The following is a 22,089-nucleotide window of genomic DNA, read 5'->3' on the forward strand; positions in this document are numbered from 1 at the left end:
CTGTCTGCGTGCACATCCTCCCCTTTTAATACATTACTTGTTGCCGACTTGCTAAAAGCTGATCAGAACAATGATGTCATACTTAATAGGTAGCAAAAAGGCCTGTAACCACACTTTGATGATAATATCCATGTTTGTGTCCTTCTGAGGATTGTGCGTCCATGATATGTGTCACTGACCCTGATGTCTGACATTGTTTGTCCAACATGTGGACACAGAATCAATCATTTCTAATGTTAGAAAGCAAACTCTTTGATGGCACAGATGTGAAAAGGGTCTGGTTTCATCCAGAGGTCGCAGATTTATTTAAGTAATTAAAATGCAGTAGTTGTGTGACCTGTGGTGATCAGAGTAGAGAATCAAGCATTATTCAGTCATGTCACATTAATGTATGAGTGTTAACACCATCTCCATACTGTGAACATGCTTGTGTTTGTGTGTAGGGATCAGCAGTGGTGGTGACTGTGCAGGGTGATGGAGGACGCCGCTACAACGATGGGCGATGGCACAGCATCACGGCAACAAGGCGAGGGGCCGTGGGAACAATCATTGTCAACAATCAATACAGAGGTAAGTGCTCTCATATTCATACCAAACACAGTGTGTATGTGGTGTGTTTTTTATGCTTCTCTCTACATGTGATGCATCTGCGTTTATTTACGGTGTTGTAAGTGTGTAAATCCCTCAGCTCTGCCTAGAGGTATTAGTCAGGTTAATCCCAGCCACTCTTTGTCTGATGAGAAAAATACTTCTTCACAGACAGAAACTCACCTGTTTTTATCAGATGGTTCTTTCTCTCCTCAGCATCTCAATTATCCATCTCTCCTGCCCTTGCACACACAAATGTCTGCATTTGTTGGCCTTGTTTTGCTCTTTCGATATTCAAAGTTCACATTTGCTTCAACATAATGCCGCAGATTCACAGACTTGAGAATCAAATCAAATCAAATCAATCTTTATTTATATAGCATCTTATACAATTAAAATTGTTTCAAGGCGCTTTCCAGAATCCCAGGGCCTAACCCCCAACAAGCAACAGTGGCAAGGAAAAACTCCCCTTTAACAGGAAGAAACCTTGAGCAGGACCAGGGGAGGGGAGGGAGAGGAGAGGAGAGGAGAGGAGAGGAGAGGAGAGGAGAGGAGAGGAGAGGAGAGGAGAGGAGAGGAGAGGAGAGGAGAGGACAGGAGAGGAGAGGAGAGGAGAGGAGAGGAGAGGGGAGGGGAGGAGACGAGAGGAGAGGAGAGGAGAGGAGAGGAGAGGAGAGGAGAGGAGAGGAGGAGATGGGAGAGGAGAGGAGAGGACAGGGGAGTGGAGAGAGAGGAGAGGAGAGGAGAGGAGAGGAGAGGAGAGGAGAGGAGAGGAGAGGAGAGGAGAGGAGAGGAGAGGAGATTTGAAGACATCCAGGACTTTATGTCTTTAAGACAGGTCTGAAGCTTCACTAACTTCTCTGTCTCCTCTGGTTGCATGGATAAATAAAGCTGAGTGTCATCAGCATAACAATGAAAATGTATCCCATGCTGCCGAATAATGTTCCCCAAGGGAAGCATGTACAAGGTGAAAAGGATTGGTCCAAGTACAGAACCTTGTGGAACTCCATGGAGAAGTAAATGCTGTAAACTGGAACCTTTAGTTTTGCAGGGACCATGCTTATGACATTTCTCACCATATCTGTTGTTTATGCTGTATGATGATCCTGCCTTTGCAGGTAGTAAATCAGCTTCCAGCGGCAGCATTATTATTGGTGAGAACACAGGAGTGTTTATCGGGGGACTTCCTGAAAACTTTACCTTGCTAAGGGAAGATCCAGGTAAGACCACATCCACCAGTATTCTCTGTAACAATGTTATAATTTGTCACCCTAATTAATTTCATAGTTTATTTATTTTTCCCATTTCATTTATCTGGGTCATCTGTGTGCTTTCCCTAATTATCATTTAATCATATATGTATTTTGTTGCTCTGTACACATACAAAGTCCTCCGCAGAGACACGTGTGAGACAATTGTCACAGTTTAGTTCATGAGAAGTCTTCTTGTCTGGCAGGTGATGCTCGACTTGTGCCTCGTGGTTTCTCTGGTTGTCTCAGAGATATGAGGTTCCTGACTGACAGCCACTCAGATGAATGGGAAGATCTGGACTGGACAGCAGCCACAAGGAATGCGGCTTCATATGCAAGCTGGGAGGGATGCCCCCTTCAGTCTGTGGATGGAGCCCATTTTCTGGGTCATGGTAGTATTTCTTCATACTCTCCTGTTTCATCATAATGAGGTCTCATAAAAATACAATATAATATCGATGCCTATTATAACACTGAAGAATACTGTCAGTTGCACCATCATATTCAGCACTTGCATATGAAAGCAAGTGTTCTTACCTGGGTGTGAATTGGAGTGACTCATTGTTCACTGACCACAGTGTCTGCAGGGGGACGCTTGTTGCTGCCGTTGCCAATATTGAGACTATTGTTTCATCTTGATAAATGTGATGATGAGTTAATTGGCTGGTGTGAAAGATCACATCATTACTTTGTAACCATCTATTTGTCTTCCCCCTCTACTGTCACATTTAAATATTTGACAAAACATTTCATCCCTAAATCATCTTCACAGGTTTCTAATAGTGTCTTCATGCTCCACCCAGCTTCGTTGAAGCTCCCACTCCACCTTACTGGTTATTTTCTGTCTGTTGCAGGTTATTTGGAGATTGATGGAGATGTTTTCAGAGGAGGACAGGATTTTGAGATTTCTATGGAGTTCAGAACCGACCAACTGAATTCACTTTTAATCTTTGCATACAACAAATATACAGAAGATTTTATGCTGGTAAGATCAAATCAAATATGTTGAAATTTATTCTTTAAAGTGTCCCTCAGGAAGGAGGAAATTGTGTATTTTGGTTGTGTGTTTGTAGGTGGAAATTGAAGCAGGCCTGCTGTCAGTCATTCTCGCTGCTGATGGTCACATGACTGAACTCAACATGTGGGTGGGGCTTAGCTACTGCGGCGGAGATTGGAAAAAGCTTTCACTTGCGAAGCGCGGCTTGCTTATCTTTGCTGCAGTTGATGATTGGGCAGAAGAGGTGAGAGGAGAAGCGGCCAGACTGAGCGTAGACTCTGCGTTATACCTGGGAGGAGTACCTATGGAGCTCCACCATCCTGCATTACACAGTCACAGACATGGTGAGATGTACAGTAAAGTAAAGAAAGCACACAGTAGATTTTTTTTTCTTTGACAATGTAGGCAATTAAATGGAGGCCCAGGATTGACCCAGGTTGTTTAGTTGGTTTTGCAGCTAAATCCATATTTCTAAACACATACGCCTTCTTTCAATCCCTGGTTTTGGTACATTCTCCTTTTTTTTCATGAGAGTGTCTTTAGTGTTGTGTGTGTGTTGTCTTCTGTTCACCGTTGACCTTGGTTGGTCCACTGGTGCCAAGACAGCATTTAAATTATCTAATAATTAGTGTTAGTGCTGATGGCTTTGTGCTATTGAATCCAGGTTTAACATAGGGCTGTTGAGTAATTAGATTTTTTTACAAAATAAATTGATCAAATTAAATTTATCATAATGACTAACATATCATTTGTTTCTGAGTGTATTTAAAAATATTTGCATTTCAACATCTCAACATAAATCTGTTAAATAACCAACATTTTAGATACGTACGTGACATTACAGTAACACTGACTCAATTAAACTCTTTATTGTGTTCTTTTTAAATACGGGCACACATGACTGAGCCTCTCTTGAACATCTGCAGCACCAAATGGCCCAATCACAGTTGTATTAGCATTTCTGCAGAAGTCTGCAGAAGGTTATGGTGAGCAGCTCAGAGCATCATTACCTCCTGAGATGTAGGTCCAACTCAAAATCGTAACCTGGCGTACATGAATTTTTACTTTCCTGTATTAGACGATTAATTTTCAATGTGAGCTGAACGACTTTGAGGTTTTATTGTAACTTTTGTTACATGTTTATTACCTTGATATCCTATTTTAGTAAATTAAAAATCAAAGAGAAGACAGAACACACTTCTGACATGTTTTTCTTATTCAATTCTTTACCTCAGGCTTGGGGGGTTGCATAAGGGCCCTGATCATACACAGTGGTGAAACAAACCCTCCCATCAGTCAGACTATCGATCTTAATCTCGCCTCTCGGCGCTCTCTCCGAGTGTACCTGGACGGATGTCCCACCAGTGAAAGCCGCTACAACTGCAGAGGAAACGATTCAGTCTTGGTCTACAGTGGGAGAACGCCATCAGCCACAGATTCTACTTTACAGCCTTTCAGTGGTAAAGATGTCTACTCATTTAGATGCATATTCATAGGTTCAATGATTAAAAAGTGCAATTATCATCACCATGAATGTTAAAAAAATGAAGTTGGTCGACTTCTTTCACGTTAATAAATTAAAGGACGTTTCTCTTTCTCGTCTCTCCTCCTGTCTGTTAACACAAGAGTACTTGTACAGGTTTGTAGCCATGGCTACAGGAGGGTGGGCAACAGGGCCTTGGCAAAGAAGTCGCAGCCGAGGCAAAGGTAGAGTGTGTACACCTGTGTGATGCAAATCCTCACATTCTAAGATGGTGTGAGTTTGTGAGTCTGGGCTGTGTCTCTATTCACTACAACTGAGGATTTCCCTCAAAAGTGTTGAAACATTGGTGATATGGAACATTTCATGTTTGTTTGGACTGATACTGATCTGATACTTATTTAACCCTTGTGTAATGTTCATATTGTTGTTACTCAGCCAGCGTTTGTAGGTCTGATGGACCCATTGCATTTTGTGGCTTTTAATGCCTCACAATCAAACACACGATGTTTAGCTTCTCCCAATTACAAACAGTATAAACAATATATATGGTTAATATTTGCCCTTTACCTTTGTTAGGTCACATGTATAACTTAATATTTAAAACATAATAAAGAAAATCAATTAAAATCAAGATATGAGTGGAAACAAATTTACAAGTGAAGCAAGGTTGTTCAAAACTACTGACTTTTATTTCTTTGAACTTGAAATTTAACCCATTCAGGTGCAACAACACAAGCTGGGTCCGAAAGACCCGAACACCACACAAGGGTTAAGCCGCTGGTATTACATGTGCCTGGCTGCATGAGAGATTGATAAGGCCTCTATAAAGGGCATCCCAGTAAAAGGCTGTTAACCCAGAATGGCCCGGGTGGTCCCCCGCGTAATATAAAGCTGCTCGTTAGTAGCGAACGATACACTGGCAGGTCTCGGTGTACCATATATGAACAGAGAGAGCCATGAAGTAGAGGGAGGGTGAAAATAAAACATTTGGAGGTGAAAGGAAACAGAGGGAATTGAAGAACCAGGACTGAGAGCACTGCACACCAGAACATTTGTGCCTGTAAATTTTCCTTTGTGTCCTACATCATATTTTGATGTTTACAGTGGCTGCTTGTCCAGAGGGATGGGGTAGAGGAGAGTGGAAGCATGAATGAAAACAGGATATTAGGGTGGGTTTTGAGGCAGACAGAGGAACAGAGAGGCTGTCAGAAAGAAGAGGATTGCAAAAGAGAATGACGGAGACTGAGTGCTGAGAAATACAGCCCAGATTGAATGGCTGGCTGCATTAATTCAGTGCTGAAAAAGTTACTACTCTCATAAATAGTGTTTATGCTAATAGGGAGGTTTGATTTACTGGGCCTATTAAAACAGAGGGAATCCATTTTTAACCAAATGTACTCGACCTATTGTTTTGCTTTCTTTCCTTTTTTACACTTTTTTATTGTTATCTTTCCTTTGACTTTTATCCCTCTTAACTTTACGTATTTTTAGTGTTTTTTCATGCTGTTGTTTGGTTCAGTGGTTTCTGTCTAATATTTATCTCGCTAGCGCCAAGATCTGTCCCGAGTCCCACCGTGGTGCAAATCTTGGATGGATTCAGTGCCACGGTAAGCTGGTCACCGCCCAGTGGTGACATCAGAGGACTGATTGACAGATATGAATTGAAGGCCTATAGCAGAGACCAACCAGAAGTACCTCCTGTCAAAGTCACGTACTCTCATGGAGAGTTCACAGGTACATTACCTGAATGATCAACCAGCATTTTTCTGCTGGTTTTCAGATTGCTTTCATCCACCTTTCTCACACACCCAGAGCCATCAAAAAACACTATTACACTATTATTATAAAGTAGTATGATTTCATAGTTTATAAGTTGATCTTAACTTGCAGTTGAGATTTCCAAGCACATCACTATATGAAAACACATTCTTTTTTAGCCACTTCTCTCTTCATACAAACACATACACACTGCCTCTCTGGCAAGTCCCCAAGTTTAGAGGACCATCTCCATTGGATAGCGACACTCAGGACTACCCCAGTGATGTCATACCCTGGCACCACTCCTCTTCCCGCCCTCTTTTTTTTTGCTCACTTTTCGATCTTTCCTCTCGTCTTTTATGATGATGATAATGTCTGCTTGCGCCGCTGCTATTCGTCCCTCCTCCCCTCAAGTCTTCCATGTCTCCAGGCAAATATGAAGATGAGCTCTCTGTCTCCGTCCCTTGCGCTCTCGTTCCCTCCCTCTTTCTTTGCCAGACATTAAGTCCGCCATAAGGCTTCTTGTTAATTTATGATGGCCTCGACACCTGACTGTAGAATTACACCAACGGCTAAAAAACACAGAGAGCAAATGAGGGTGTAATGGCAGCAAAGTGGGGCCCTGGCCCCTAATTGAATTAAAAGACATGGAAGAGAGAGAGAGAAAGAGAAAAAGAGAGTACAGGGTGACTGGAAGCACAGGGTGAGAGTTTGGGGGGTGTAGGAGGCGGGATGTAAAAAAATTACTTAGGAGGTTCGGGAGAGTAGAGCGGGCAGAGTCGACTAGGACAAAACACATCAGAGAGACGACTCTGGCTTTCCAATTAGAGGAGACTCTTGGTGTTTGCCAAATGCAGCAAGTTTGCGTAGCAACAGTCGCAGAGACACAAGCAGTGCATTTAAATTGCATTGTTGGAGAAAGCTAAATACATACCTGGCCTGACAGTTAAAGGACACTCTGAATGTACGTAAACCAGGGTTGAACCAAGGCGGTTGTAAAGGACATCACCAGTTTATATATAAACATTTAAATTAAATACATTTAAAAAGGCACGCACTGGTATGTTTGACTAAATGTGACTGTCTAATTAAATCATGCAAGTAAGTTAGCCTATTTAAAGCTTTTCCAACTGACTTTTTAGTATCTCTACCCCCTCCTCGAATCTGTTCCTGACCTTCTACAGGTGTGCTGTCAGGTCTCACCCCGTCCACTAAATACCTGGTCACTGTGAGTGCCTGTGGCCCTCCTGGCTGCACAGAGAGCCCTCGTGACAACAGAGCTCAGGAGTCTGATTTAAGATCACACTTTACAACGCCAGAAGAAGGTAAACACAATATACCAGACTGTCATACACACATATACTGAACAAAAGTCACAGCTTAAAATCAAAGAAAGTGTGATCTGAGAACTGAATAAGTAGAAAAATACAGAGAAAGGATCAACAACATTGACTGTACGGCCAGTATGAACCACTGTGCTTCCTGCCTGGGAGGACATTGAAGGAGATTATTTAGGAAAGAGGAAGCTGAAAAGTGAAAGATTTTTCTTAATATCCTTGAAGAGACATTAATCTGTGTTGGACTAACTGGCCTTGTTGTGTAGATAATGTGACGGCAGGGGTCAGTGCAGAGACAGAAAAAAATCAATCCAAAGTGAAAGAAAAAAAGGAGATCACTGTATTGATTCTCAGTGATTGTGGAGTTACGATACTGAACCATGTGGTGAAGACTGAAAATAGAATTTATGGTCTGTTTTAAACAAACTGCTCATTAAGACACATTATACGCCTCCTCTGTATGAGCGAGGATTTAATTAAAGCCAAAAACATTTGTTTATTCTTCAAACTCTGCATTACAAACACATTTTCTTCAGTTGAGCTCCTTTTAAATCTTCCATTGTTTTAAAACTGGTGTCTAACAGCATTAAGTTATATAAGACCATGTTTTCCTTTTTTTTTTCCTTATTTGGGACATTTCTGTTGAAGTCTTAGTTTCAAACCAACCTGTAAACAATAATTGTAGTTTCATTGTTGTGGGTTTTAATATAAACCTACTATAGTTTAATGTATAACAATCCAAAGATAAAGCATAAATAGTTTTTTTCTAACAGTTCCAGATGCCGTCTCTTCTCCAGTTACAGTCACCTACCCCTCAGCTCTATATCTTACCTGGGACCCTCCAGCAAGGTACATTGACAGTTTGAGGTGAAAATGTGTATATGGATTCATTAAATCTTGCACAAATTATTATGATGATTATATAGTCTACTATAACACATTTCCTCACCTCTATGTGGATGCCTTGATTAAAGTATAAAGTTTGTTAATAGGGTGTTACATAATAATCAGATCACCAGCAGTTTAATGTTTTTGTTCCAATAATAGACCCAATGGAAGAATTACAGAGTACCTCCTCTATCACAACAACCAAATTGTCTACAGGGGACAAGACAGACAACACAACATTACTGGTAATGTGTGTGTATATGTGTGTTTGTGTAGTAGCTGTGACTGTTGAGGGATGGGGCCATGCTGTAAGGAGAAGAGTGAAGAAAAGCAAAATGGAGTGGAGGATTAGCATTTGAAAGAGAAAAGAGCATCTCAGTCTTTACCAAGGGAATAGCACTTTGAAAAAGAACGCTTAACACACTCACACACACATGCACATACATGAAAATGAAGCAGCAGGGAAACAAAGAACAGCAAATATTAGTGCACGGATATACACATAATTCCTTTGAAAGCTTTCACTGGAGGCTTAAAGAAGGTGCTAAATACATGTTTCACCACTGAGACTGCAGCGCTGCAGAAAAACTTGCAGAACATCCATCAATAGAACGCGTGCACATACAGAATGCGGAGATTTTGTATGAGCAGAACAGATTAGGACTCATTTTGATGTTACAAACATGCACTTACATAGCAAAACTTCACACTGGCCAAGACGGTTTGCATGTGTCTTTGTGAGTTAATGAATGCACGAGAGCACATATCATCCATGCTGGGTTAATAATACAGTGTCTGATGTTCACAGTGATTGGGAGGATTATGGATGCAGTAATTATACAGTATATGCAAAAATAGATCACGTTTCCAAGGATGATAATGCAGCTGAGACTGATGCTGTGTGTGTGTATGTGTGTGTGTGTGTGTGTGTGTGCGCGCGCGCGTGTGTGCGTGTGCTTGAATGCATGCGTGTGCGTGCGTGTGTGTGTGTGGCGTGGAGGGTTCTACCTCTCTGTCTTCCACTGTCTGCGTGTTTGTTTCAGGACTTGGTGTGTATTCAACTCATGTTCTTGCACTGAGTGCGTGCACTTCAATGGGCTGCTCCAACAGTTCACAAGTCACTGTACTGACCTCTCAGCTTCCTCCTGGGCCTCTGCAAGCACCAACTCTTACCCTGCTGGACTCACGGACAATTCTGGTAGAGTAAGTACAGACACGCACCCAGTTAAGAGAGACGACACACCTCATTGCAAAATGTAGTGACGAAATCTGTTTATTACTTTATTTAGTATAAATGAGGGGTGAATTATTACAGTACCAGCATATTTCCCCCGTTTAAACTTTATTTTATATATTGTGTCTGCAAAATACTGAGTCCTGGGCAGGGTGAGGCAGAGCCAGTGACCTTCTGCAGTTGTGTTTACTATGCAGAATATTTTTCTGCACTTGACCTTTCACCTGCGGAGGGAAGTGTCAGAGGAAGATAGATCTCTTTACATTTTCCATCATGTGTGTGTGTGTGTGTGTGCGTGTGTGAGTGTGTGTGTGTGTGCGTGTGTGAGTGCGTGCGTGTGTGTGTGTGTGTGTGTGTGTGTGTGTGTGTGTGTGTGTGTGTGTGTGTGTGAGAATCAATCTGTGAAAGCCATCAGTGTCCAGACTGTCACTTACACTGGGACTCACTGCAGGAGGGCATGGTGCCACCCTCTAGTGCATGCACATAAGCATACGCATAGACACTCAACAGACAGGGGGAATGATGGAGAATCAGTAATATAAAGTAGATGTGATGATCTCTCAATGCTCCTTCACATACATATAAACATATGTGCTCAGTAAAGAGGACTATAATATGTGTATTAAATCTACATTTCTGCTGCTATATAAAATCTAGTCAGTACATTCATTTTCTATTTGACTCATGTCAGGATTGATACTAAATTTCCAGAGGAATCTGAATCTTCATTGACATGATTTTACTGGTAAATGTTTCTGGTTGTATGCAAAATACATATGTTTTTTCAAACCTGCACTGGTTGATGGTTGACAGCTTTAAAACACATTGTGAGGTGTAATACATCATCCATGAGAGTAGCGCTGTCAGGGATGTTTATTATCATCCCCTGAGCCTTTTAAAATGTTTTCCAGCTGTACATTCACCAGGTGTGGGAAGGCCGCATATCACCTTGTTAGCATATTGATATAATGGGAAGAGGTTGATAGATCATAGCTAGTCAATAACTCTTTATTTGTAAGTGAGGGAACACAGAGTGGAAACTCAGAAAAGGAGAAGATCCTATTATAGCTTTAAAGCAAAAGAATACAGAGAAATTATGGACAAGGTTTATTCCCAGGCTTCACTCTACAGTACCTGACACACACATGCACGCGCATGCACAGAAGTTAAATCAGTACATTTGCTAAAATAGAACGTGATGATGCTGTGTTTGTATTTTAGTATAACCTTTTCTGGATGTTTAGGTCCTTTAAACTGCTCTTTGTGACTTGATTGTGTTGTTGATATGTTTTGATCTGTTGCTGTTTAGTTGAGTTTCACAGGTTAACTCTTAGAGATTATGATACAGATGTCAAATTGATTTTCAAATGTGCAAAAAAATTTCAGCCTTTCTCGAACACATTTTTAAAACCAATGGTTTTCTAAAACCATTATCATAGTGAGTTATGACACAGATTATTACAACTCCCCTTTGAGTTAGTCTTCCAAAAGTGGACATACATCACTGTGTTAATCGACAGCATATAAATCTTATAATAGATGTGATAGATTATTACAGTGGCTAATTGTGTGCTGCCACACACTCATCATTCATTCCAAAACCGGCTTTTAATGGCTCAAATCAGGAAAGGAATTCATCACTTTTTAAAATGGCCCTTCTTTGCTGTTGTGCCAAGATGTTTGGAACAGAGATTTGTGGAGAAAAGAAAGCCAATTTTTAGAACAATATGAGAGAGCCTTTTATAGAAAGCATTTTTTGCTACATCCATCTCAGATACAAAGATTTTTCCTCCCTGAAGACGGGAAGTCATATTTTACATCTACAATACTTTGTTGTACATTTTTTTTGGTATAGTGTCAAGAATGGAGTTTTAATTGACTTTTGTTTTAGTCATATATTTTTTGCATATTCAAAAGCAGCTTATGGCACTTCTAAGGAGTTTTAAGTGTTGATTTGCTTCATAATATTCCATTTGAATATTCCAAAATTTTAACACCATGACAGTATAATAATATTGGTGTTGGTTAATGTTTATTTCTGGCCTGATAAGAGTAACTTTTGCCAGCTTTTCTCCAGTTTTAATGTGCAGACAACACTTTTCTATTTATACTTACATGATCTCTCCCTCACTCCCCTCTACTGTTGGGGATGATCTTCCACTTCTAAATATAGAAAAGGAGACACCTCTGTTCCACAAAGCGTAGTGCGTCTGTGCATGACTGTGTTTGTGTCTGTTTGGAAGAATCTTCAGTTTTTACAATTAGACATAGACAGGTACAATCAGCAATTCACAGAAAATCATTGTTAAAAATTTGCTCCTTTATTTTGTTGTTACATAAGAATAAATGTACACTTTTGCTATCAGCATAGCAGAATTTGGATTTAGTATGAAGAAATGAAGAGTTGGTATTCCAATAATCATCCACCTGTACGTGATGTTTCCGCTCCAGGTGGTCGCGTCCCACTCAGGCCAACGGTGTTTTGGAGTTCTACTCAATCTTCTTGTCACGTGATGGTTCAAAGCCTGTGCTCATCTACAACAGCTCAGAACTTTTCGAGGACCACACTCTTCGCAGCCTGAGCCCTGGAACCGCCTACACCATCACAGTGGCTGTGAGTGCCTTCCTCTTGCATATTATCTGATTTTCTTTCTGGCCTTCACTGTCGCTGTGTTTCCCTCTCAGGCCTGCACTGGCGGCGGCTGCACGTTAAGCCCCCCTAGTCAGGCTCATACGGAGGAGAGCAGCCCAGAGAATGTTCCTGCACCTCTGGCGACGCCTTTGTCCCCACACGCTTTCAACGTCAGCTGGACACTTCCTCATACTCCAAATGGTGAGAAAACCTCAGCTCGGGCTGCTGTACCCAGACACCGAGCTCCTAAACTTCAGGAGAAAACAATGTTTAGAATACATTTTAAGTATACACTCGAATCATGAAGGTTTTTTTGTACTTGTGAAGCAGAGGGTTTTGAGTGAAGGAGACTGAATATGTGCATGAGAAATTCACCAGGAAAACAAGAGAAAAGCCGGATGAGGAGGCCAAAAGAAAGAGAAAGGAGAACTAGACAAAGGAGTGCAGAGATCATGTAGTTGTAGAGGGAGACAGACAGAGTCGGCGAGTGAGCCGGCAGCGCTTCACCAGGCTCCTTTTAAGTGGATGAAAAGTGCTCCCTTTTGACTGAAGGGAGAACTGCAGGCTGACTCACACTCTTCCTTTCTTATTGCTTTATTTTACCTGCACTTCACTTGCAGCACAAAAACAACACTCTTTCACTGGGAGTGTGATGGGAACTTAGTTTAGAGCAAAGGGTTTCAAAGTGTGCAGCAGTTTTGGAATGAGAAGGCAGGAATTCCGCTTTATTTTTAGGTGTTAATAAATTTGCCACAAATTGAAAATACTAAAAGCTCTACAGTAAAATAGAAATCAAGCAACAGTTGTGTCTACTTACAAAGAGCCACTTTAGAAACCATTTATGTCAGAATATTTATCAACATTCATTTCATTACATGATTTGTTGCATGTTTTTCATTTGTATTTTTCAATAAACCAATATAAATAATCAAGGACGTCATTTGCAATGCCCCATGTCATTATACTGTATTGTGTGTTTTATGCTCAACGCCACAATAATTCTTTCCCCATAAAGCCAACAATGAGCATTGGTATTAGCCTGGATAAATTACTTAAAGCTTTTTTCATTTGATGACAGAAATTTATAACAAGGAGGCACTTAATCATGATTAACCGATTATCTCATGGTTTAAAAGATTTAATTTTTGCTTAAAAGGGGATGCCTATTTTTTCCATTTTCTCTTCTTTTCATAAATGGGCGGCAACAATGATGGTGATGGGATCCAGAGGAGTGAGATTCTCTGTCTCTCTCTCCTCCCTTCTCCCCAATTCCACAGGGATTTGCACGGGATAATCCTCTCGGGGATTAGGTCGGGGCAACACGCAGACAAAGAGGGGAAATAAGCCTGTTATGCATTCACTGCTTCATTTCCCAACCTGTCTTTATTACAGCCTATACTGATATGGGCTTACTCACGCACACAAGCACGCGGAGACCTCCACATTCATATACACACACTCACTCTCACAGGCGAGTGATTGGCCACATCAAGAGCTATCCCAGATGTAGTTGGCGTCGGCAGGGTTTTTGTGTCTTCATTTCCCTGATAGGTGTGTATATCTGTATTGAGCAATAATAAAACCCACACATGATTAAAGCAGAATAGGCTCTTACTTCTTAGCACTGATCTTTTGAGCCCCCTGTATGCATTTTTATTAAGGAAAAGCACAGTACTGTTTCATTTTTTCATTAGATGGATGTAAGTAATTATTGTGTGTGTGTGTGTGTGTGTGCGTGTGTGTGTGTGTGTGTGTGTGTGTGAACATGAGTAAGTTGTTTGAGTAGCTGTGAATGTGGGCACCTATTTGCTCCCCTACTTTGTGTGTTTTGACTCTAGTGCTACTGCCCTTCTAAGGGCCGTTCTCCTTCCAACGCTTATGAACATTGGTGGTTTCTGTTCCATTTTCCGGCCTGGATCATACCAGGACATGGTGACGGGTTTGAGGCCTCTCACTCCTCTAAGGTCACTTTCTCACAAATGCCACATGCTCAAAAACACTCCTACTGTGTTTGAGTGACCATTGGCGAAATTAGGAGAGTTCAAATAAAGAATGATGACAAAGACATAGCTATTGCACAGTCCCTGCACTCAGTTATGGTCTTTTTAAAATATTTTGAATCTTTAAGTTGTGTTCCAAATGTACAGAATAGATGGTTGGCATTCCAGGAGAGGAGATAATGTAATCACATTGAGTAGAATACCATATTTGCTCAGACCTCTGAAAGCTTCGCTCAGCACTGTGGCCTGAAAACAGATTACTTATGTCATTTTTATTTTCCTTCTTTATCTCATATTTCATGACCCAATGTATCCTCCTAACAGGTATCATAACCAGCTTTGGTCTGTGGCTGGATGGAGTTCAGATTTTAAACTCCAGTTCCACACAAAGGTTCTTTGTGGTGGATGGACTGGAACCTTGGAGCCGACACATACTCAGACTGCAGGCTTGCACCGCACGAGGTTGTGGTAAAGGTCCGATGGTGAGTCCTACAACTAAACACTCATTCATTCATACCAATATCTAAGCTGGGGTTTCTGTGAGATCACGGACATGTATTACAAGCACCAAAACATAAACATCTGTTAAATTAGACCCATAACCTTTTAACAGCTTAAATCAGTAAAAGTAAAATTACAGTACAATTTATTTAATTTGTAAGTTAATAAAACTCCTAAAAGTAGGCGGTCATTTAGTCATTTAGGTCGTTTAGGACTGCAGACTTGGATATTTGTATGTTGTGTGTGGCCTGTGTGTCACCGGATGTCATAAAGCTGATCGATTTCCTCTACTCGATAACGAGGGTTGGCCTGGCGACAGTGACATTTGGTAGAAAATGTCAATCCACTCTCCATGATGTCTCCGAGCACGGGCTGTATTTTGGGGCATTTTTCCAATACCAGCACCGCCTTTCGTCAACGCCGGCAGAACAGCTGACACAGCAGAACATGAGCAGATGATGGGGAGGGCAAGAGCGGGAGGAGAGCAGGAGAAAACAACCTGAGAAGGTGGCTGGCAAAAGATGAAGAAATGAGTCAAGGAAGTAATAAGTTTAGGGATAAGAGAAGGACGGATAGAGTAAATGGTCAGAGCAAAGCCACAGATGAGGTGGAAAGTGAGTGCGAAGGGCAATAGAGGAGGGTGAGACAGAGGAAGAGGAGAGTGGGCTGATGGTGAAAAGAGAAGAAAGAGCATACTGAGGCACCACACAGGATGACCTTACACTTATATAATGTTCTCAGTAATAATACCTTTATGTTTTTGTCTTTGTATAATTCTGCATTTGAACTCAAATCAGGTGGAGGCTCGTACACTCGAGATGGCCCCAGAAGGTGCTGTGCTGCTGGAGCTGAACCATGTGAGCTCTCGATCTCTCCGAGCACGTTGGACAGCCCCATCAAGACCAAACGGGAACCTCATCTACACGCTGCACTACAAAAGCAAAGGTTCTAGTGGGCACTTGTTCTCACAGTTCTTAGCCACACAGACTACACAGGCAGACATCATGCAGGACATCACAAAGGACATCACACAAGGACACAGCACATTTGACATCTTTTCAATTTTTGATCCACACGACTTCGTATTGCATCAATAAATGAATGTGAACATGTTGGGTTGAGTCATGTTGCACAATAGGTAAACTTTTCCATCTGATTTTTATCACTGCATTAAAAGGACCATCCAGTGCAGCCTCAAATAAATTTGTGCACACGTACACAGTTCTCACCATCAATATTAAGGTAGCCTGAAAGTCAGACATGAAATGGGAACGTGAAACAAGTAATCAAATCACACTGGTGGAGAAAAAAGTTGAATATTGTGTTTATTTGAGACTTGAGAGAATATTTGAGATAGGATTTCAGAAAAAAACAGAAGATGGAAGGAAGGCCAAAATCAAGAGATGGAGGAGAAGCTCACATTTCCATATCAGAAAAATATATTAGATATGAAGAAAATACAGCAGATGAGAGCAAAGCAGAGCTGGAGTTCTGGACCTGGAAACAGTATGGAAATTGAACAAGATGACAACAGGAGCAGAACACACGTACACACACACATAGTCTGGACTTTGATCTATGTCTCACAGAGCGACAGATTAAAATGAGTGTAAAGATGGACAGAAGAGGTGTATAAGAAAAAGAGATGCTGGTTTGCTCTAGTTACCCACAACCCCTTGTCTCTTTAATACACAATGCCTTCATCCTTTAATAGAAAAAAAGATAGGGTGTGTGTCTATCTGAATTTATTGGATAGGCTGTGTAGTGTAATTTTTTGATCCCTTTCCGATGCCTACCCTTGCATAACCTCAATATAGAAATCCTCGCTTTTTGATCATTCTCAGTTAATCTCATTCAGAATTCTTCTCTCTCAAACTCACATCTTCTCCTGTCTTGGTTCATGTATCTTTTAGGAACTATCTTACTGCCATCACATGAACAAAATAAATTTGTCGTGGAAACGCTACTGCTGTCCGACTCCCTTGCTCTGTACTTGGCCGATGACCTTTCTCTTCCATTTTGTGTGCCCTCATAGATGGAGATGGAGTGTTGGATAGAAGTACAGCAGCAGGCAGCTGGTTGACTGTGACTGACCTGCAGCCCTACACCAACTACAGCTTCTGGATCAGAGGTTGTAACACGCAGGGCTGTGTTGATAGCCTGCGAGTCAATGTCACTACACCACCAGCAGGTAACAGCAATCCCTGAACAACAACTGTCAAAACAATCAAGTCCTAAAGAAATGTTCAGCAGAGGAGCTGAGGACATCTCCACCAACTGTTGTTGTGGCAGTCCTATTTTGATCTTCACTTAAATACAAGACCAGGAGAATTCAAAATGGAATCAGAGAGAATGTTTTCTGATGGGACAGGCTGTGAGGACATGTTGCTACAAGGAAATAAGCACCTGTCAGGTCCACACTGGTAAAGAACATAGAATATCTGTTTTCTAAAGCCAAAGCAAAGTTAGAGATGTTCTGGGACTTAGAGCAAGTTACAGAGGGCTCTTGCATCAAAGTATTGTGGCAGCATCTTGGCAGCACAAACATCTGCCATCATAGTTATTCCATTGGGTTTTATGTGCTGTAATTTTGACTGTTCTTCTAAGATGGGTTCATATATTTGCTCAATGTGCAAACAAGCTAAATAGAAAAGTCATCAAAGTGAGTAAAAACAAGCAAAAATGTACTTTATTGATAAAGCAAGAATTGATTAAATTGTCATGAGTTGTAATGCTTTCAGATAGCAACAGACGCACATTCAAACGCTGACATTTGGCTACTTTGGCCAAAGATAACAAACATGTGGAATGTCACTTCTAAACACACGATCATACACACCTCCATCAGAAGAACAACAGGAGACAGGCTTTGGAAAGTTCTACTGTTCAAGTTCAAAACAAAGGCATAAGAAAGTATAAATTTTAAATACCAGACGTTTCCTCTCTTTATATCTTTCTACCTCTGAGCCTCTGGCATCTCTTTAGACTTCTTTAAGAAAAACTGTCTTGATGCGTCCTTGTTCTGTAAAAGAACAGAGACGATCGTGGAGCAAGAGACAGAAAAGCCGAGGATGAGGAAAGCAGTGAGAGAGAGAGAGAAAGAGAGAACATAAAAGTGCATAGTTTAAAATGATTAGTGACACCTCTGATATAGCACCTGCTAACGCACCATGCAACACAGACAGTTCATCACAGTGGATGCCCGTGGCTGTGCATGTGTTAAATAAAAACACACTCAAAGAATTTACACAGGCATCCAATAATGTTGTTTTTTAAGTATAAACTATAGAGATTAAACTAAAGAAAAACAGCTTGACTCAGAGTTTTAAAATATGATCGCATCATTTCAAAAACTAAATGTGTGTGTGTTTGTGTGTGTGTGTGTGTGTGTGGGTGTGTGTGGGTGTGTGTGTGTGTGTGTGTGTGTGTGTGGACCATCTTTAAGACAGGAGGTCTTCAGCAATCAGTCTTGTTGTAGTGGAAAGTGTGTTTGATTGAAGGGTCACTTTATACATGGAAGGGCCTCCTTTTATTTCACACAGTCAACACTACAGGCATCCTTATTTTCACCATCTCTTTATTGTTCTCTTCTCTCTCGCTTCTGCCTCTTGACATTTTTTTATTTTATTTTCCATGCACTGTACCAGCTTTAGCTGTACCTCTCTGTACCTGTACCTCTGTACCCAGCTGGGTGCTCTCATCAGTCTTTATCAAAAAAAGTCATTATTCTGTTTTCCTTAATCACTTCTTATCAGTCTAAGGAAATTTTCAATTGACTCCTTTTATTGTTGTCCATTTTCTTCCATTTTTCTTGCTTGCTGGTGTTCCTTAGCATTGGCACCATTCCCCCCTCTCACTCTTTCACTCTCTTTTCACAGCCCCTGATGGGTTATCACCTCCGAGGTTGGTCCATGCAACCAGCAGGAGTCTGACTGTGTCCTGGGCTGCCCCTGCCCACTCTAATGCGCCAGGCCCCCTCCTTTACAGCCTGCAGATGAGGGCAACCCAACAGAGGCCCGTGATAAGGTCAGACAGAGGTTGCAGTGGACAGAGACATCACATAAACTAGTGGACAAGTTTGCTTGCAGTTGTCCACACGTGGAAATGATGTGACAAAGACATGCTGAACCTGACATATACATCCTGTGTGCACTATAAAAATCTTCACACATCTGCATACACATGTACATTTAAAGGGGTGAATTATACAGTACAGCTGAATATGTCACATCAGTATGACGGACCATCAGGACAACAGAGAGGAAATGAGCCGAGAGAGATGAGGGTGTGAGTCAAAAAGACAAAAAAGAGAAAAATGTGATAGAATAAAGAGAGAGAGGGGTGTGCATCTGATATGTATTCATTACTTGCTTCCTGACAACAAATTGCAATTTAATCCAAGAAGAGGAGGCTCTCATTCTGCGGTAATAAATAAATGACTAGCTACATGTATTATATATCAGACAGCCATGCCCTCCTCCTCCTCTGCTATGGAAATCTCATTGTTCCCTGATTTATTCATTCATTCATCCCTTCTATCCATCTGATGCTAAATGGTCAACGGTCTCTCATTTATGACAATATTCTTTTACTTTGTTGTACATTCCTTTGTGTGATTTTATGATATGGGATCATGTACGACAGGAGTGTAAGATGAAAAGCTCCGACCGCAGCAATCATGTGGTGAATCTGTCTATCCTAATGTGGGTTAAACACTGAGAACACTGACTTTTTTGGGGCTTTTTTAAAATCATTTACTTTTTATTTCATCTACTTTCAGTATAAGCACAATGTGATATGCTAGATTTACCAAAGTCCAAGTTTAGTACATATGTGTATTGGCGACATTTTACTGTATTTGATGATGGTGTGGGATGTTTGTGTGTCCATCTCCTCTCAGGCTTTTGGAAAATGTTACAGACACCTTTTCTTATCATGTGGCAGACCTGTCACCACACACGCAGTACTGGTTTAGAGTGGTGGTTGTACACACACACGGACAGATGCTCAGCCCATGGGCGAGCCTGCTCACTGCAGAAGATGGTAGGTTGACATCCCTTCACACCTGGTACACTTGTTCAATGGTCGTCATTTACTGACTCAAGATGCTTTCACGTACACACACACACGCACACACACACACGCCAACAGTGAAAAAATGAGACAAATACGTCCCTTTCTGTCGGTCCTAAACCAGCCACCTGTTGGCATTTTCTTCACGACAAACTGTGATGTGATTGTATCGAGACAGCAGCAGTGACCTCTATGAGACTACTTATTTTCTTTAAATTCTTGATGGAGGTAGTCAATATGATCAAGACACGAAAGACAGTAGTGCAAGCAAGATAGTGTGAATCAGTGACACAGATGAGTAGGTGTGTCTGTGTGTGTGTGTGTGTGTGTTTGTGTGAGAGTGAGTGACCTAGCCAGTGTCATTGTGGGCTAATTGCTGTAATAGAATCATATTAGCCACTGGAACAGCCTCCTCAGTGCAAAGTTATAAATTAATTAGTACCACACTATTATCACATACATTATCATTAAGCAGCTGAGATTTGCATACATTGGATACATGCTCCCGTACTCACACGCTACTGTGTACGCACCAATGTGCACATTTGCTGTTACACACTGATGCAGACACACAACCGTCGACATTTGGGATCCGTAAAATTACGGCCTTCTGATTTTCTCATTGCTATTCAGCCTTTATTCCCTGCAGCATTCTCTCACTCATTCACTCACTCACTCACTCACTCACTCACTCACTCACTCACTCACTCACTCACTCACTCACTCACTCACTCACTCTCTTTCTAGATACACAAGAGCTATATATGAGGTGGTGAATATTTGTGTGCATGTGTTGGTCCTTGCCTGTGTAGACTGTAATAGATGTGTCTATTTGGTCACACTGTGCTCCATCATTCAAGCCTCTGTCCTTTTTTCCTGGCGGTCACAGACCCCTTCAAACACATAATGACACGCTGAGAACATGCGTCATGCACGAGAATTTGTTGATCCTTCTTATCAATCATACAACTCATCAGAGTGAATAGCACAGGTGTTGGATTTTGATGTGTTGACTTTAATTTTAATTAAAACTGCACCCTAACAGTGAGTGATATGATATATCCATACTTCTCTTAAGCAACTTTGTTATAGATGAACCCTTGTGACGTATTTACCAACATTATGTTGATGAAATTATGAAACACTCGAGAGCCAGTGTCATCATCAAAGCTCTGAGTGCATATGATTTTATTAATTAAAGTCCTTTATATTTTTTTTAAAGATTGAATTGTTCTCATCTATTTAACAGTGGGATTTATTGACACTGTTAAATTTCACACAATTGAATTTTAAGTCCATGTGTAGGTGCACAGTACATCAAAAGAAAATCTTTTTGAAGCGTGCAGAAAAATAGTCATATGTTCCAGTAACGGAGTAGACATGGGAAGCCTTTAATAAGAAGGGATTTGAACACATGATGGGAGAAAGCCAAGTGTAGCCAAATTGGATTTTTCCCCCCAACATTGATGTGTAATTTGTCACCATAAACCCATCCTCTCATCATCTTGGCAATAACATGAAAGGCTGCATCCCCCCTTAAGCTCTTCTCCCTCACACTGACAACCTTTTCATGTGTATTATTACTATTTATATGTGCTAAAGCCCATTGTTAGACTGACATTTATGTTGTCTTAGTTCAACAGTTTTTAATGAAACCACAGATAAATGTGTAATTTCATTAATTACTTCTCTCTTCCAATTTTTCTTATTATTATTATTTTATTCCACAACCTGTCACCTGTTTCCTCTCTTTAGTGAAAGTTTGACAGAGAATGTGAAAGTTAGCAGGGAGGGAAAAAAACAGATGGAATGTTGAGTGTGAAGAGGAAAAAGGTAAAATTAGGAATCGAGGCATGAGAATAAAAGAAAGGTCTGATGACAGAATGGTCAAAGAGAAGGATTCAAGCTTCTTCCTTTCCTTTTTATAATTCCATTAAAATTTTATATCCATCTTTTTAATGTAATTTGGTCCCTGTGAGTTCCTGCAGCAGCATAAGAGACAGACGGCCCCTGTGAACATAAACCTTAGCCATGTTAGACAGCTCCCTTTCCTCTGTCCACTCACATGTTCACACTAGCTAAGTGATCTAAGACTGCGTGCGTGAACAGGCGTGTGCACGTGAGAGAGTCATTACATTGAAAGGAAGCACTTTTTTTATCATATTGATCTTAAAGCACAGAGAGGTGTGAAGTAGAAAATCTGACAGAAATTAGGTTAAAGGTAATGACAGAACACAAAGAATTCATGTTAGTTAATGATGGACTGACTGCATTAATAAAATAGGACTTTACCTTCTTCCACAGTGTTCTGTTGAGTTAGAAAACCCTTCATGTTTGCTGTCAAAACT

At 40.9% G+C, this 22,089-nt stretch overlaps 1 protein-coding gene across 1 annotated transcript in view; it reads left to right on the plus strand.

The window, feature by feature from the left end:
* The window catches only part of ush2a (Usher syndrome 2A (autosomal recessive, mild)), a 131,843-nt gene that overhangs the window by 49,861 nt on the left and 59,893 nt on the right, over positions 1-22,089 (plus strand). The window contains exons 30-48 of the mRNA XM_029846815.1: positions 444-570; positions 1,707-1,808; positions 2,045-2,230; positions 2,693-2,823; positions 2,912-3,179; positions 4,071-4,295; positions 4,462-4,542; positions 5,867-6,052; positions 7,261-7,401; positions 8,187-8,262; positions 8,461-8,546; positions 9,345-9,504; positions 11,987-12,149; positions 12,221-12,368; positions 14,492-14,649; positions 15,466-15,613; positions 16,704-16,859; positions 18,547-18,694; positions 19,569-19,711. Of these exons, the coding sequence (XP_029702675.1) occupies positions 444-570; positions 1,707-1,808; positions 2,045-2,230; positions 2,693-2,823; positions 2,912-3,179; positions 4,071-4,295; positions 4,462-4,542; positions 5,867-6,052; positions 7,261-7,401; positions 8,187-8,262; positions 8,461-8,546; positions 9,345-9,504; positions 11,987-12,149; positions 12,221-12,368; positions 14,492-14,649; positions 15,466-15,613; positions 16,704-16,859; positions 18,547-18,694; positions 19,569-19,711 (2,833 nt within the window). The remainder of the gene's footprint in view (positions 1-443; positions 571-1,706; positions 1,809-2,044; positions 2,231-2,692; positions 2,824-2,911; positions 3,180-4,070; positions 4,296-4,461; positions 4,543-5,866; positions 6,053-7,260; positions 7,402-8,186; positions 8,263-8,460; positions 8,547-9,344; positions 9,505-11,986; positions 12,150-12,220; positions 12,369-14,491; positions 14,650-15,465; positions 15,614-16,703; positions 16,860-18,546; positions 18,695-19,568; positions 19,712-22,089) is intronic.

Source organism: Takifugu rubripes, chromosome 13 (assembly GCF_901000725.2).
Source record: "Takifugu rubripes chromosome 13, fTakRub1.2, whole genome shotgun sequence".
NCBI lineage: Eukaryota > Metazoa > Chordata > Actinopteri > Tetraodontiformes > Tetraodontidae > Takifugu > Takifugu rubripes.